At 42.2% G+C, this 15335-nt stretch overlaps 1 protein-coding gene across 2 annotated transcripts in view; it reads left to right on the top strand.

Moving 5' to 3' along the window:
* Positions 1 to 15335, top strand: part of CFAP91 (cilia and flagella associated protein 91) — a 35645-nt gene that overhangs the window by 15162 nt on the left and 5148 nt on the right. For both annotated transcript variants that reach the window (XM_068958169.1, XM_068958164.1), the window contains exons 11-17: positions 929 to 1045; positions 3847 to 3918; positions 5567 to 5713; positions 8830 to 9051; positions 10291 to 10439; positions 11664 to 11755; positions 14999 to 15318. In XM_068958169.1, coding sequence (XP_068814270.1) covers positions 929 to 1045; positions 3847 to 3918; positions 5567 to 5713; positions 8830 to 9051; positions 10291 to 10439; positions 11664 to 11755; positions 14999 to 15300 — 1101 coding nt within the window. In that variant the 3' untranslated portion in view covers positions 15301 to 15318. The remainder of the gene's footprint in view (positions 1 to 928; positions 1046 to 3846; positions 3919 to 5566; positions 5714 to 8829; positions 9052 to 10290; positions 10440 to 11663; positions 11756 to 14998; positions 15319 to 15335) is intronic.

The following is a 15335-nucleotide window of genomic DNA, read 5'->3' as shown; positions in this document are numbered from 1 at the left end:
TTTGGAGGCAAAGGTTTTATTAGAAAAACTCTTATGAATGCAACATTGTGCTAATAAACATAGCAATCATTGTTTTCAAAATAGACACAATTACAAGGGCATTTTTCTTTCAAAGTTTTCCCCCATCATGCAAAACACCTTACAAATCATATCAAGCACTGTTATAATCTTCATGCCAGAGAGCTCTAAGATGACCAAATACAAGAAGCAGTTGAGACAATCTCTAACTTTGTTGAGCTATTAGTATTTCACGTGGTTTATAAGTACTTTATAGGCTTTGATTTGTGTATTACTAACCCAGTCCATTTCAGAAGTTTTCAACAATAAAGTGTTTTTCTCCCTCCACCTAAAACTCTCTCTCTCCTCTTTCAGAGCCATTAATTATCCGGGCCTGAAAAGTCAGATCCAACATGCAAGAAGGGTTTATATAATGGCCATAGGAGTTTCAAAACTTAATTAATTTTATAATTAAATTTTGTCCAACTCCCTTCCTTGGTACTGGAGAGAGAAATTCAACACAGGATTTTTTTCTTAACTTTCTATCGTTCAGTTTATCTGAAACATGCTTTCATTTAAGAATATGTTAGAAATAAAGCTCATGCCAATTCTAGATTAATTTTAAGTGATTCAGCCTATACAGTTGCTGATGGGTTACCTGTAAATAGAGTAAAACAGCTCTCACATCCTCCCCCATGTTATTTTGAAGCTTCCATCAGTATCTTCTGACCAGTCAGCAGCCTCATCTACTGACCATATGCAGGTTTTCAACTGAGGTGGAGTAAGAAATGAAAGCTACAAGCCTGCTAAGTGCAGAATACTTTCAGCTCCCTGTAGTCAGTGTGATCAGGAGCAGGTAGTAGCCAGAGGACTGATCTTAATATGTCGGTCTATCTAGCCCAGTTCTGATCAAATTGTTTGGCTATTCCAGGCACTACTGGACAAGAAGAATAAAGTCAAGGAGCCAAAGAAGCCCCTTCGTTTCCTTGAAAAAGTAGAAAAACCTGTTCCTCGGCCCCCAACTCCAAGCCTGGAAAAACCATCAGTCGTAAGTGGGATTTTTTTAGTACTTTTTTTTCTGTTGATCCGAGATTGTTCCCTGTCTGGTTATTAAATGAATATCCAGAGAAGTAAAGAAGTCTTCCATCCTGATCTGACAACACTGTTGTCATCCAGTGGAGCAATTAAGTTTAGTCTCACTGAAGTTAGTGAGACTTTGGGTGCCTAGCACTGAGCAAGCACTTCATTAATTTGCTGAAGTCATGCTCTTGCCGTCATGCAGGATTCAGTCTTTGATGAGCATGCTCCAGTTAATTGATAGTTCACAGAACATGGTTCTTTTGCAGAGGTCAAAACAGCAATAATGTGTCATGGGCTTGTGATATACTGTAGGCAAAAACAACTTGTTAGGGAAGCTGCAACTTCTTTTCCTTTCTTAAAGTAATATATTTCAGAGGTGGTTGCCCCAGTGGATTGCTTTGTCTGCTTATTAACACCATTTTCATGGTGCAGTAAGAATCAAACGCAATTATCATTTAAACCTGTGAATTTAAGAACAGCACGCAACCATAAAAGTGAGGGAGAGAAAGGCTCATTAGGTTATCCGTATTATCTTTTCTTGTACAGTATGATTTACTGTGGTTTACACAGTCCATTTTAAGGTCACTGAGACAAGAATATCTACTACTGCCCTTGGGAAGAGCTTTCCATGGTTTCACTGACGCCTGTGTATTAGTTATTGTATTGCAGCAGTCCCAATTTAGCAGATTGTTAAGTATTTCCAGGTTACATGGTATTTTCTATATCAGAAAGATTTTTTTCCCCACCAGCTGTAGTCATGTTTGAGTCTATTTACAGATTATAGCTTTTTTGGAAGAGTTCCAATACAATAGAACTTTACCTAAATTAATTCTGTCAGCATTTGGTTTCTCCTCAAGTGTTCTTACGTGCGGACACAAAAGAGAGTGGATGTCTCCAATGAAGCTCCATCTGTACAATCAGGCCACTTCAGCCACTGAAGGGCTGCCCTAAAATGTTCTGTCTTGCAGAATCCAAGTCAGGTTTCTTCTACCATACATCCTTCCAGCTGGCTGCTAGAAGCTCTGAAAGGAAAGCTTTTCTCTGTTGTTAGTGCTCCACTGCTTGCCCAATAGACTTACTAGTGCCAACTGCTAACTGCACCAGCTTCTGGTGGAGATCCTGATGGGAAAGCATGCCGGAGTGGTGGGCTGGTGACATGGACCACAAGGGATATAAAAGAAAGTGGAGAGAATGGAGACACTACTGCAGGTCTCTTCAACTCCTCCTCTTCTCTGCCAGTCATTTCTTATGCGCTTATCAGCCCCAACAAGTTTACAGAGCACCTCTCAATTCCTTCACATTACTTTCTCCCAGCTCCCTCTTGTTCTCTGCCGGATCCTAGATCCTTCTAGACCCTAGATCCGCTTTTCTTTTCCTGTAGGACATGATTGATAGACTTTCTGTCTCTCCTCTCTCTTTCCTGCTGTTTTGCAGCAGGTGGATGGAGAAGTTGGTGATTACCCTTGCTAAGGCATCATTTGCAGCACTGAACAACACAACTCCAAGTACCAAGATTTGCATCCCGCAAGAATTTAAACTAAACCTTGCAGCAGTTTGGCTTACCTGTCCACTCTATGTGCCAGCTGTCTCCATTTCCAAAAACTCTGTCCTGAAGGGGTTTGGGGCCTCACTTCCCTCTGCAGCCAGGTAATGTGGTACAGTTTAGCTCTCTAGTTGGGCTGGAAATTCGTTTCTTCTTTCTGGAGAAAAAGAGCAGACCAAATCATAAAACAGTCCTTTGCGTAGTTCTACTTTGCTCCTCTTGGGTGGTGGTGTGGAAAGGAAGAAATGCTTCCTTTTGCTTTTGGAATACTTAATCTGCAACACCTAAGGAAAAGCCCACACCCCTTCTCTCATCCCACTTTCTTCCCTCTTTTTCTAGCACTTCTAAAATACCACATTTCAATTCAAACCCCATAAGCTGTCTTTGCTTTATTAAAATAAAATTGTGCTTGCAATATTCAGATTTCTTCTAATCTTTTTTGGATATCTCATAGGCTTTTTCCTCCTGCTGGTGGCCAAGACCCCTCAGCAAGAAAAAATGCTGCCAGTTGTGCTTCCTGTATTTAAAATAAGCCAACATTTTATCTCCTACAGTCCTATTCCCTTTCCTACTACACATTATCTTTCTTCCAGATTGGTATCACTCACACAGTGCTAGGCCAGTAACTCTCTGAAAGAGACAAATTGCAATATGATGTAACTCATTTTACTTAGTTCCAAACAGTCACTCTCTGAATCTTAAATTAACTGAGTTACTCCAATAACGGTCACCTCTGGAGTAAATATCAGAAGAAAAATCTTATATGTTCCCTTTTAATTTAATCACTTTATTTATGGTTAACAGCTCTTTTGCACCTCCTGAAATAATTCTTCTCCCTCCTTAGTGTTTTGACCTGTAAATTCATGTAGCTGATGATTGTTCTGCCAACTCAGTCAAGCTACAAGTCGTACTTGCAATACATACATAAAGTAATTTTATTTGTCAATACTTCCGTATCATTAGGTACTCCTCTTTAAAGACCCTCTAAAAACTCCAGCAGAGTCTCTCTCCCCCATCTCTTGTAAAACAGCAAAGTAAGTAGTAGTCTGACTCATCTCCCTTTCCCCAGGAATCAGAAGCATGGTGTTCACAAGCAACTGAGAAAAAAAGCCAGATGTGAAATAGATTTTTTGATAGTTAGATGGATGATCTATAGAAATCTTCACCTGTATTTTCCCCAAAAGAAATGATTAATTATGGTGTGGATATTTGTTGTGTTTTGGCAGGAGGAAGAGGAAACAGAACTGGCAGTGATTTGTTTGCAGAGGTTGCTCCGAGGCAGGGCTATTCAGAACATGGTATTCTATGCCTCTTTGTTTATGTCTGTCTTCAGAATGATGGTGGGGATGACTAAAGGTGTGTTTGCAATCTTTTTTCCACAGAAGTAATCAAGGACAATGAAGCTTCTGCAGCATATCCCTCTGTATGTTATCTCAAGTCCTTCAAGGCTTTGCTCTTCAGCCCAGACTTCTTATAGGAACTTCTAGGTTCCTACAGATGTTAAGGAGTGTTTCCCTGTGCCAGCCATCGCCAACACTGAGCTGTTTAATTAGATGCTCACTAGCAGAATTACTCAAATGGCAAATTCTAGATTAGATCTGGATCATGAGTACATTTTGCCTTGATTGTGCCAAGATCCCAGACATATGAAACCTCCCACATGCCCTCCAGCAGGGCAGCTTGTATTTCTTACCGTCCTCCCACTTTTCCTGGGATGGTGAGCTGAACCTTCTTAGAGGCTGAAGCACACTACCATGGTTTCCAGCAACGAAAGCGGTGTGCAGTTCCCATCAGTCTGCTTACAGTGGAGTAGAAGTAGGCCTAGGCTTACTTTAATAAGGTAGCCCTAGTTTGGGCTTTATGTTAAGCAAGTCTTTTGATCAGACCAGTACAGAAGGCTGGTTTTCATGCCTGCTGCTTCTTTCTGTATCACTATTTGTGAAGCGTTCCCATGTGGAACACTGACCTGAGCTCTGGCTAACAGTGCAATTCTGAGAGTGGCTTCAGGTGAAACTTAGGCTTCCCAAGTCTTCCCCAGTTCTGTGGTGATCCGTGAGAAGGATGTCTGACTCCATTGCAGGGCTGTAGACTTTCATAAGATTTTTTGAGAGCCATGGAATGTCCCATCATTTTTAGGAATCTCCTTACAGCTGCTACTGGATCAGAAATACCTGACTCAGTTGTGAGAATGCTGTGAGCAGGGCTGACTGATACTTTTTTGCTCAGCTTCTAGCAGCAAGCCTTACCTCCTCATGCTGCATGCATAACTCCTGTTAGCAGTGAGGGGAAATGGACAGAAGACAGTGTCAGGTAAGGGGTGGGCTACAGAACTGCGTTAATAGGAACAGCTGCAGTTTTACTAACCTCCTTAGCAATTCACTGCTTTGCACTGTTGCTGGACTCTTTCAAAATGAATAGTGAATGTTGAAATAGGAGACATTTAACTCAGGACTGAGGAAAAGGTGCAATGCTCATACTGGGAAGCTTTGACAATTAGGCCAGTATAAGAGGATATCAAGAAGGATGTTGCCCTATTGGGTAAGGACAAACTTGACACTGGTTTTGCTGTTCTCCATTCAGGTAGTTTGAGTTCTAGGTGAGTCCTAGCAGAACTAAAAAATAATTATCTTGTAGTAAAGTAGCAGTGGGTTATCTATATTCCACAGCAGAAGGTGTCAACTTGCAACTTCCATAAAGGAAGTTTTAAGTTTAATTGACAGAGGTAGTGTTTATCTTGAATGTGGCCACAAATTTGTTACAGAGTCTTTCATTTTTCGTTAGGAGTATGAGGGAAATTCCCCAAATCTTCAAATGCTAACAGCAAAGAACTAGGTCTTAGGAACAGCTGACCTTACAGCTTGGAGGAACAGGGCGTTCTCTGCTGGCAAAATACTTTGATCTATATCCTCCTTTTAATTTGCCTCATTGTTTAACTTTATTTAAAAGATGTTTGAAGGCAAGGAGAAGCGGCTGGAACTGATCCGAGAGCTGCGCAGCACTCACGCACTTCAGGAAGATATCCAGCTGCTTATGAAGGCAGAGAAACAAGCGACACTGGCCTTACAGCAACAGCATGACTTCCAAATGCACAAGGTTTGCCTAGAAACGTGGAGCGGCTGATTTGTCACACTCCTAATTGCAGCACTACCAACACTCTTGCATTTAATTTCTTTACGTTTTCTGTTATCCAAAGTGCAAAAACCACCCCAACTTACTTAAATGCCCTTCTAGCAGAGGCCAGGGATTGAATGCCTGAGGGGCTAAATTGCTCTCACTGCTGTGGGGCTCTCAGGGTCTCAGAAACAGACTGAGGCACCCCAACCACAGCTGCTACCCAGGCTGTACTTGCTTTGTGCCCAAACAGAGCACTTACTTATATTCCCAGGGTTCTGAACAAACTGCACAGTCAGATGAACTTAAGTTTACCCATATTTCAGTCCATTTGGCTGCGGCTGTGACCTGGCATCACAACATGTTTGTCACCCCTGTCAGCTGTTTTCCTGCATGTGTGTTACTGCTCTGTCATTGCCCTGCCCTCTTTTTAGCTTGGCACCCTCTCAGGCTCCTGCTCAGGCAGAAATCGTCACAAAAGAAGCCAAAGTGGATTTACTTTGCAAATCTTGCTGGGCTTGAGACTTCTAGGGCTTCAGCAATGGAGTCACTTTGCTGTAGTTGCCACCCTTCTGGAGAGCAGAGAAATACTGGGACCCATCTGGTGTCCCCAGAATCTAGTGGGAGTTGAGGACAAGAATTCTGATCCTATTTCCTTGCAGGGCCACAGCCTTCCACAGCAAAGTGAATCAGATGGCACACTCTGGTCTGAAATGGATCATAAATAAATTTTGTCCAGGCTTCACTGTATCCCAGGTATATAGTGTCTCCCACATTCCTGCAGGTTATCCTGCAGTCCTTACCACGCTCCTGGTGTTACAGAGACTAGCTGTGAGGCAATTCTGCAGGTTTCAGATTATGATAACAGAATATACTGGCTGGCTGGCTGGCTTGGCAGAGACGGAGCCAGCCCATTGCTTACTCCTGGGTGAGCAGCTATAAAATTTCGTCTCAGACCTCAGTAAAAATGGAACTGGGTGACTGGGTTTTACTGTTTATGATTTCTGGATGCTCCCTCATATACAGGGAGCCTAGGTGTGGAACTCAAGAATACAGAACACCAGAAGATTATAGAAAAACAATTTCTTCTACTGAATTAAGAAAAATAAAAGATAAAAGCCTTAGGCATAAGGAATTTGAAATGGTCCTTCTTTTCTGGAAGCCCAGGTAAGAGTGAAGGAGAGACCAGTTCAGACATCATAATGACATTCAGAAAGAAGGAATGAGCAAACTATAAAGGTGCTGACCTCTAATCTCAGAATCTCCTTTGAGGAGAGACATTATCCTCCTCTGCTGGTATCTACCCCTTCAGCCTCTTGTTTTTGTTTTCCTGGGTCCCTAAAGTCCAAGGCTCAGGTCTTTTAATATTTTGAACTCTGAATCGCTCTGAAATGCAAGACCAGTAGTTTTCTGTGTGTGTGGATGTTTCAGAAAGTCATTGATAATTCACAGTTCTTTAGTTCTTGGTGGTCACAACTTTTTTTAGATTTTTGAACTTTCCGGTTTAAAAGACATTTTTCAAGAAATGCTTTCTGCAGAAGGAAGACTGAAATGCCAAGTGAAATGGTCAAAGGTGAGGGTTAGAAATCTCTACCTGGTATAAAACAGAATCAGAATTTTAAGATTGTTCTTGGGTTGTTTTCCTGTGTTTTATGCTGGTTTTACACACAGCACCTTGAGCAATAAGGAGAAAAAAGTACATTAGTCTCGTGTTATCCCTTTCTCTAGGACAGTGCAGTTAGTTACTGCATTACCTTCCTCCATCTTAACACTCACAGGCCCAAGCAGTGTCACTTCTAGATGTATGTGACATTGACAGTCCCACTTTCCTTGAAACACTACATGAGCAAACTGCATAGTAGTATGAGAAAGCTGATTTATTACCACTTGTCTGGGATATTTCAGCTCCATTTGGTTTTGTGCAAGTTTTACATTCCAGCCTGCTCTGTTATTGCCTGTTTATTCCAACAGCGTCACAGCATCCTAGCCAGCTCCACGCGTTCCCTCCTGCCAAGGATCATGGCTTCATAGCCTGAAGTGGAAATAACTTACCAAAGATCTTGTCCCTTTCCAAAGTGGGATCACACATACAGGACCCATAAAACATGATGTGCTTGGAGCGAGGAGGAAATGGCACAGCAGCGCCAGACACCTTGGCTCTATTCTCAACTTTGTCACAGACTTTCTGACCTGATTTTCCATTACCTGGAATTTTGAGCTCTCATTTGCACTTCTGCAAACTCAGTGTAATTACTGTTGATTTGAATTTGATAACAGCTACTTGCTTAACTTGTATAGTTTTAGGTAACAAGGTAATACCTAAAGCTGTAGAGACTCATGACTCCTGTTTGATTTCAGCGAGTTGTATCACTTTGTTGCATCACCAGGGTCCACCTAAAGAGGTAGCATTTCACTGAGGTGGCTTTGAACTGTAACAAACATTTTGAATCCTCTGGATAGGGTAGAAATGTGGTTATATGCACAATTGTACAGTTCCCTAAACTTCTGCTCAAGCTCCCTGCCCATAAAGACAGAGATTTTACTTTCCGAATGCTAGATAGATGCTGCATTTGCAATTTTTGATCCTTTTTTTCCGTCCTAGTCCAGCTAAGCTTAGCACAGAAAAATGAAGGGTATGCAGTTGAAGTCAGTTCATTGTCACTGTTACACCTCCCATTTCTTAGTCTGGGAAATAGAGCAGTTCCCCAGTAACAGACAGACTGTCTCGGTAACTGCTCTGGTTATACTCTCAGCCACAACACCAGTTCATAATAGCTGGAATACAATGCATCTAATATCTTATCTCCTCCCACCCACCCAAGCATAGGGGCTGTCTATCCTAGTGCAGCAGGATTGGGACTATTCCCAGATGGAGTAGTTTTGTCATTCTTTAGTCTCTTTATGCCATTGGAGCCAGTATACAGGAACCTTACATTATACAGAATCCAGGCCAGTGTATGTAAAACAGAAAGAATGCAAAACTCCTAGGTTTGCCCCATGGCTGGGCTGAGTGGATATTGCAGAGCTGTTTCACATGCCTGTGGTCAGAGGAACATTCCTGTGGTTTGTAACACAATTTTGCATTTTTTTTTTTAAAGCTATCACAAATGGAAAACCACTTGGCCTGGGCAGAAGGAAGGGTACTGGCAAACATGTTTGATTTCCTCTCTAAAGAGCTGTTGAGGCTACAAGAAGAGAGGAAGATCCATGCCTTTGTCATGCTGGCTGAGAGGCAGCGGCGGATGCGGGAAGCAGAGGAGAGCGGACGCCGCCAGGTGGAAGAGATGCAGCGGCAGGAAGAGGATGAGATTTTCAGACAGGTAAGAGAGGGAGAGTGTTGGGACTGTGGGCAGGTTGAAGGGACTGCCTCCCTGTGGTTTGCTCCAGCTGGAAGGGAAATGCTTCAAGCGCTGACTTAGGTGATGGCTAGTTTTAAAATTGAGGGGGAAGTATTAGTGAAGAGAGGGTGATTCCCTCCTCAGAGAGTCATCTCCATTAAATTAAGGATGATCTGAATGCCTCAACAGACAGTCCTGCTATTCATGCTGTTACATGACATGAGTAGATGTAGGTTTCCAAACTTCCACAAAAAGCACCTATGGAGAGCATATGAACCTAAATAATCTTTAGGACTAATGTTTTGTCATAACTTGGTCTGTCCAGCAGAACTATTAGGTGTTCTCCTACAGAGAATGCCTTTAAGCAAATTTTGGAGAGAACTCACTTATCCCTAAAAAGTGGGCTGCCTCTAACAAGGAGTGCCATAACAAGAGTTATTTTGAAGCGATGATAATGGATAACATAACCTTGAAATCCAGAAACAGAGATCCTGAGATTACCCTATTCCATAACTACTCTCTAGTCCTACTCATATTCCCTAACTCCTGTCTGCATGAAGCGTATTTCTCCCAGTTGAAAGGAATGAGTGGGAGCCTAATTGACTAAACCAATAATTTTCAAACTTTGTAGGAGGAGGTTAATACAAAGAGAGTCTGAAATCACTTTTTTTAAATTTTATCTTTATTTTTTAATCTCTTTTCTGCTTCTCTGAGTGGGAGGCAAGGAGGGCCAAAGTGCAATAAGCTTATGCCCTTCAGAGTGGTGGAAGGGACAGGCCCATTTCTAGAATCTCTGCTCTAGATCCATTAGGAGGAAACCAATATGTTTATCTTATTCACGTTACTTTGACTGTCTTGATGGGACACTTTCCTTCAGGATTTGCATGAATGAAACCTGATTAATTTGCTGAAATCAATACTGATGATTATTATTTGGCAGTTGTTCAGGGGACCGTTGCATTCACAGAACTAACCTGCTGTAGAAGAATGGGAGAGTACATTTGCCAATAAAAGTTTTGCTTCTAGCACTGGTTCTTTCCTGCCCTGTTTGTATTCAATCAGTTCTCAGAAAGCGTTATTAGAGAAGAAATTTTTACACAAGTTGTCCTTCTCAGAAAGCACTGCTGAAACCAGTCCATGGCCCTAGCTTCTCTGGAAATCTGGTTCCACGCACCTGTCACAGCAATAACGGTAAAAACAATATCTTGATGTTTTTTCCAGGTGGTCAAAGTGCACCAGAGCACTGTTGACTCCTACTTGGAAGACATTCTCCTGAGCAGCATGGAGAACACAGCTGAAGAACAAGCCAGGGAAGAGATTCAGAGAATGGCTGTAGAAATCAATGACATTGCTTATGAAATGGAAAATCGGTACGCTCTTAAAATGCACATTAGAGACTGTCTGCAGCAGTTGAGAACCTGCCTAACCATCTGCATCTGTACTTACATCTATAATCTAAGCTATAGGAAGGGTAGAGCAATACTGTTCATGACCACTTTGTTAGTGTGATAGTTGTATGGGAACCACACAGTTACTATCTGGTATAGACAGAAATCTGTCTGAGCTTTATTTCCATACAGCATGTGCCAGATTCCCTTTGGAAATCACTTCTGGGATTTGTGAATCACCCTTTTTAGACTTCTCCATGCCAGTGCGATGCTGTGACAGAGCTTTAAGTGAATCTGGGAACTGCCTAAAGCAATACCCATTCACATTGGTCTTTTCATGTATTTACAGTACTACAGAAAATTGGTTTGAAAGAGATGCTAAAGATACAGCTATACAGCAGCCTTTCATTCTGGGGTGGCTGTTCTTTAAGAAACTGCCAACTTTGAGGAGGGTCAGTCATACTGATGGCTGCCTGACAAGGCACACTGAGTATAGTAAGTTGTTGGGAACACCACCGTCTTGTGTTTGGCTGGGGCATCAGCAGTGAATACTTTTTAGGACCTGGCAAACATCTAGTTCAGTTTCTATGTGCTTTTTTGGAATTGAGCCATGAAAATCCCAATGACACAGTGACTCTCCTATGTCAGCTGTGTATTTTGCAACCAGATGAATATGAATGTTGAAACCCTTGGGGAGAATTAACCGTAGATAATGCATGCGGACCCAGGGCCAAATGGGAACCGACCAAATACAGCCATGGAAAAGAGTATGGGGACTAGCCAAATGCAAAGTCACAAAAGGGAAGAATTTAGCAAACTCAGCAACAGGCCACAGACTAAATTGACAAAGACCCAAATCCTCAGAGGTATCTGTGTGTCTAACTCAGTTTGACGTCAATGAGAGCTGGATTCCTAAATATCTCTGAGGATCAGGAATCTAGGGTGATCTTCTCTCCTGAAATATTGCTTTTCCAATACAATATTGAGCACACTGGCAGCGCTGTGCAGAGGGGAATAATCAGTCACACTGTCAGTGCTGCGCACTATTTTGTGGGATAAACAGATACCCAGCTGACAATTACTGCCATGAGAATACACTCACTTGAAAATAGTGAGAATATTTATAAGAAGGGAATCGCGTGTTTGCAGGAGTGATCTGCAAAGAAAAGTGAAATACTAATATCACACCCTGTGTCTGTTCTGTAGTCGAACTCGTGTACAGTCAGAAGAGATTGTAGCAGAGCTGGTTTATAGTTTCCTGATTCCAGAGATTGAGAAAATCTCTGTCAAAGAGAAAGGTAAGGAGTCCAATAGCTTTATTCTGTTCTTGAATTGGTTTGCCCTCCTCACTCCAGCTCAGCGAAAGAAAGGGCACACTCACAAACGTTGTCTCAGTTCCCTGAGATTCCTCTTTTGCACTCTGCAGGTAAAAAAATTAGTCCTCTGACCCCTCTTCATAGATTCCTCATAAGCCTTAGTCTTTTAAGAATGGTGGCCCAAATTCAGACCTAAAGTAATTATTTGGTGTAACTTTAACAGTAAAACTACAGGAGACAAAAAAGTCCATTGTGCCTTCAGAAATAAAAAGTCATTAAGTAGCATGACTGTGAATAATCTATTATATGGCAATTTGTAAAAACTGTAGAAGTCTTTAACAGGCAGATTACTTAAATATATGTCAAAGGAAAATTACAGGTTTCCACCTGCCTTTTTTTCCAATTGGTCAAGAAGTAAAAGCAAAGATAAGGTTTTAGGATTGACTGTAGTGGCATCACGTTTTAAGTGTATAATTTTGCAGTTTTAAAGGATGTTTCTGTTTAGTCAAAATGGAATAGTATCCTTCAAAATACAGAGGAGAAGACCCTGGAAACCCATATATTCCACTGAGGATCGAAAATAAATGGCTCTTGTTAACTGGAACGTTTCCACTGACCAGCACACTCAGAAGACTGTGACTAAACCAGTCATCCATGTAGAGTGAATATAACCTATGAAAGCAATTGAATCAAGATGGAGTGTGAAGTGGCCCTTGCTTTATTGTCTTTCGCTGAGTTGAGAACAAAAACACTTAGTTTATTGCTTTTGTGTTTTTTTAATGAAAATACAAACCCCACAGAAACATTTTGTGATCTGTGAATTGTGCAAAGTTCTTTCTTCCTGGTTTGTATTTATCACCAACAACAGTAAGTATTCAGCAGCTGGCAATACTTTCTAAACTTCATCAGCTCCCTTCTTCTTAGCCTTACTGGATGTGCAAGACTACCAAAGCAAGGCAAAGTAATTTTTGATCAGTGAAGTCTGTAGCTCAGGCACTAATGCACACAGGTTAGCTCATCTCAGAAAGAGAAACCTAGAGGTGGCCTAGGATTCTGGACATAAGGAGGCACCATCAACCAGAGGAAGCAAGAAAATGCTTATTGGGCTTAAAAACAGCAGCAGCTGATGAACTAAGCACCTCAAAAGTGCTCCCAAGCAATAGAGGACAAGATCTCCAAAATCTGGGATGGCTACAAGGGATCTGTCTGGAAGGCAGAGCTAAACCTATACAAAATTAGAGTGGAGGCTGGAAGAAGAGCTAGAGCAATAGGTGATAAAGTACAAGAGCTCCTTCAAACATGGTCAGGTGAAACTTGCCACAATAGTCTTGTGGCAGCAAGGGTCCTTGCTCATACATTCTTCTGCTATTGCTGCCTTGAGTGGGATGGATTCCCCGCAATTAAGAGCTAGCTGAGTTCTACCAAACATACGGTCTGGAGAACAGGCTCTGCCACGAGCCTCCTGCACAGTGATATCTTCAGAGAAGCAGAATCATCACATAAGTAACTTTTCCATGAAAAGCCAAAGAAATAGTATCAAAAAAATGCCATTTGAACTTGTGAGCACATCATTTTATTGCATTTCTATTGCAGCTTTTAAAGCTTTTGCTAGAGTGAGCCGGATGATTAATCATTATGAAACCCTTTGCTTTATCCACCTGGTGCATGCTTTAGCACATAACTCTCTTGAAATTAGCAGGAAGTTACCTGGGGTCAGCAATCTGACTGGCCTGCCAGAAGAGCAAATCCATTTGTGTAATAAAGAGCTGAGGACCTCCAAGTACCACCTTTTCCTACACTTTAGCTTCCCCTTCTGCATCTCTCTCTCTTTTGCCATTACATAGCCTTCTCTTCCTTTGTTTTTTTTTTCTCTTGAGCCTCTCTCCCCTTCTTGTGCACAACAGCAAGCACTATCCAATACTAGCCCATCCTGAGACTCCTCTCTCCCTCACTTCTGAACTCTCTCCCATTGGAGCTAGAAGACAATGTGTTGCTATGAGAAACAGTCTGCTTTTAAAAGGACAAAACTCACCCAGCAATTTGAGCCCTCTTTCTTTTAGACAGAATTCACTGTGGATGAAGGAAGGAACTGCAGCAATACCAGGAGAGGTAGTAGTTCATGCAGTGGTGCATGAACAGTTGAAGTCAAAATGTCTTGGAGAGAGGATGTTGTCCCGGGAATTGAGAGCTGGCTGGTGAAGGGCAGCTTATGAAATGCGTGTTAGATCCAGCTGTTTTCATTGTCAACTGAATGAATCTGGGAGATGGACAGAGCATAAAAAGGATGGCTTAGTAAAGTTCAGCAACTGAGTCAGCAAGTGGGGGGGGGGTCTGTCTGAACTGTTGCAGTGACAGTACACTGGACCACATGACACATGCAAGGCACCAGTGATTCAGAGTTCAGCGGCAAAATACAGCTCAGTCTTACAGTGTCAACAGACCAAAATCACAAGAAAGTCCTGGACTTTTGCAGGGAAGTGACGCGAGTGGAACCACAGCTTATTCCTGCGATGCTCCCCACCCCCTCCTTACAAGCATACAGTATTTCAGTCCTAATGTTGGTTTACCAACATCTTAAGGCTAGTAAGGAAAAGAGGGAATGAAGAACAGTGAGGAGAACAAAATGAAGAGGCGAGAACTGCAAGGTGAATGATTTAGCTTGGGTAATTAGCTCCCAAGAGATGGGCTGGAAATATATAAAAACTAGATTGGATGAAAACTGTAAAACACAGCAAAGAACAAGCCTATAGTAGTGAAAGGGAGATGATAACGTAGGTGACTTAATGAGTCTATACTGTCTCCGGGTTTGTTTTTCAACTCTGTAACAGTTTCTCTGTGCACGCAGAATTGTGATATAGGAGAGGGCAAATTTCAGCTGCTGTCTTCCAGAGATCTGCTGCAGTTAACAGACACTGAAGGAGAAGTTATTTTAAAGCCTGACTAGATCCTGAGCAATTCTACCCTAAGCTGGAAAGGAAAACACTTTGGCTGTGCTTCCCGCTGTCGGGGGTTGTCTTCAAAGGGAAGTGCAAAGTTGGTTGCTGCTATTAGGTGGCAGTAGAACCCTATTGGGCAGAGTCAGAAGGGCATCTTTTTTTTTTTTTCCCCCCTGAAATCAGCTTTTCCACAGCTGCAGAAGGCTAAAAGCTATCCCTCCCTTCTCCCCTACAGAGAACATTTTGCCATACCTTTCCAAGTAAAAGCCTTTCCTCTTTTTATGAACAGTGAGGCAGTCGCAAAGAAAACACATCAATGCTGCTCATCAGATCATCCACAGAGACACAGAGAAAGTAGTGGCCGATCTAGCGTTGCATCAGGAGATGTCTGCCAGCGAGATAAAAGGAGATTCCCCTGCTGCGACAGCTAGCACTGCTTCAAGCTGGACAACTAGTGGACTGAGTGCAACAGATAGCACTTACTCCATCCCAGTCGCACATGAACTATCTAAACTTCTGGGCGATGAAAGCCCAGGAGAGACAGCAAAGACACGTTCAGATGTATCAGACACAGATGCCACAGCCTCCTAGAGACAGCAGATGAGCAAGGTGAGTTTCCTTTCCCC

Source organism: Struthio camelus, chromosome 1, assembly GCF_040807025.1.
Source record: "Struthio camelus isolate bStrCam1 chromosome 1, bStrCam1.hap1, whole genome shotgun sequence".
Taxonomy (NCBI): Eukaryota; Metazoa; Chordata; class Aves; order Struthioniformes; family Struthionidae; genus Struthio; species Struthio camelus.
This window is presented reverse-complemented; position numbering and strand designations above follow the sequence as displayed.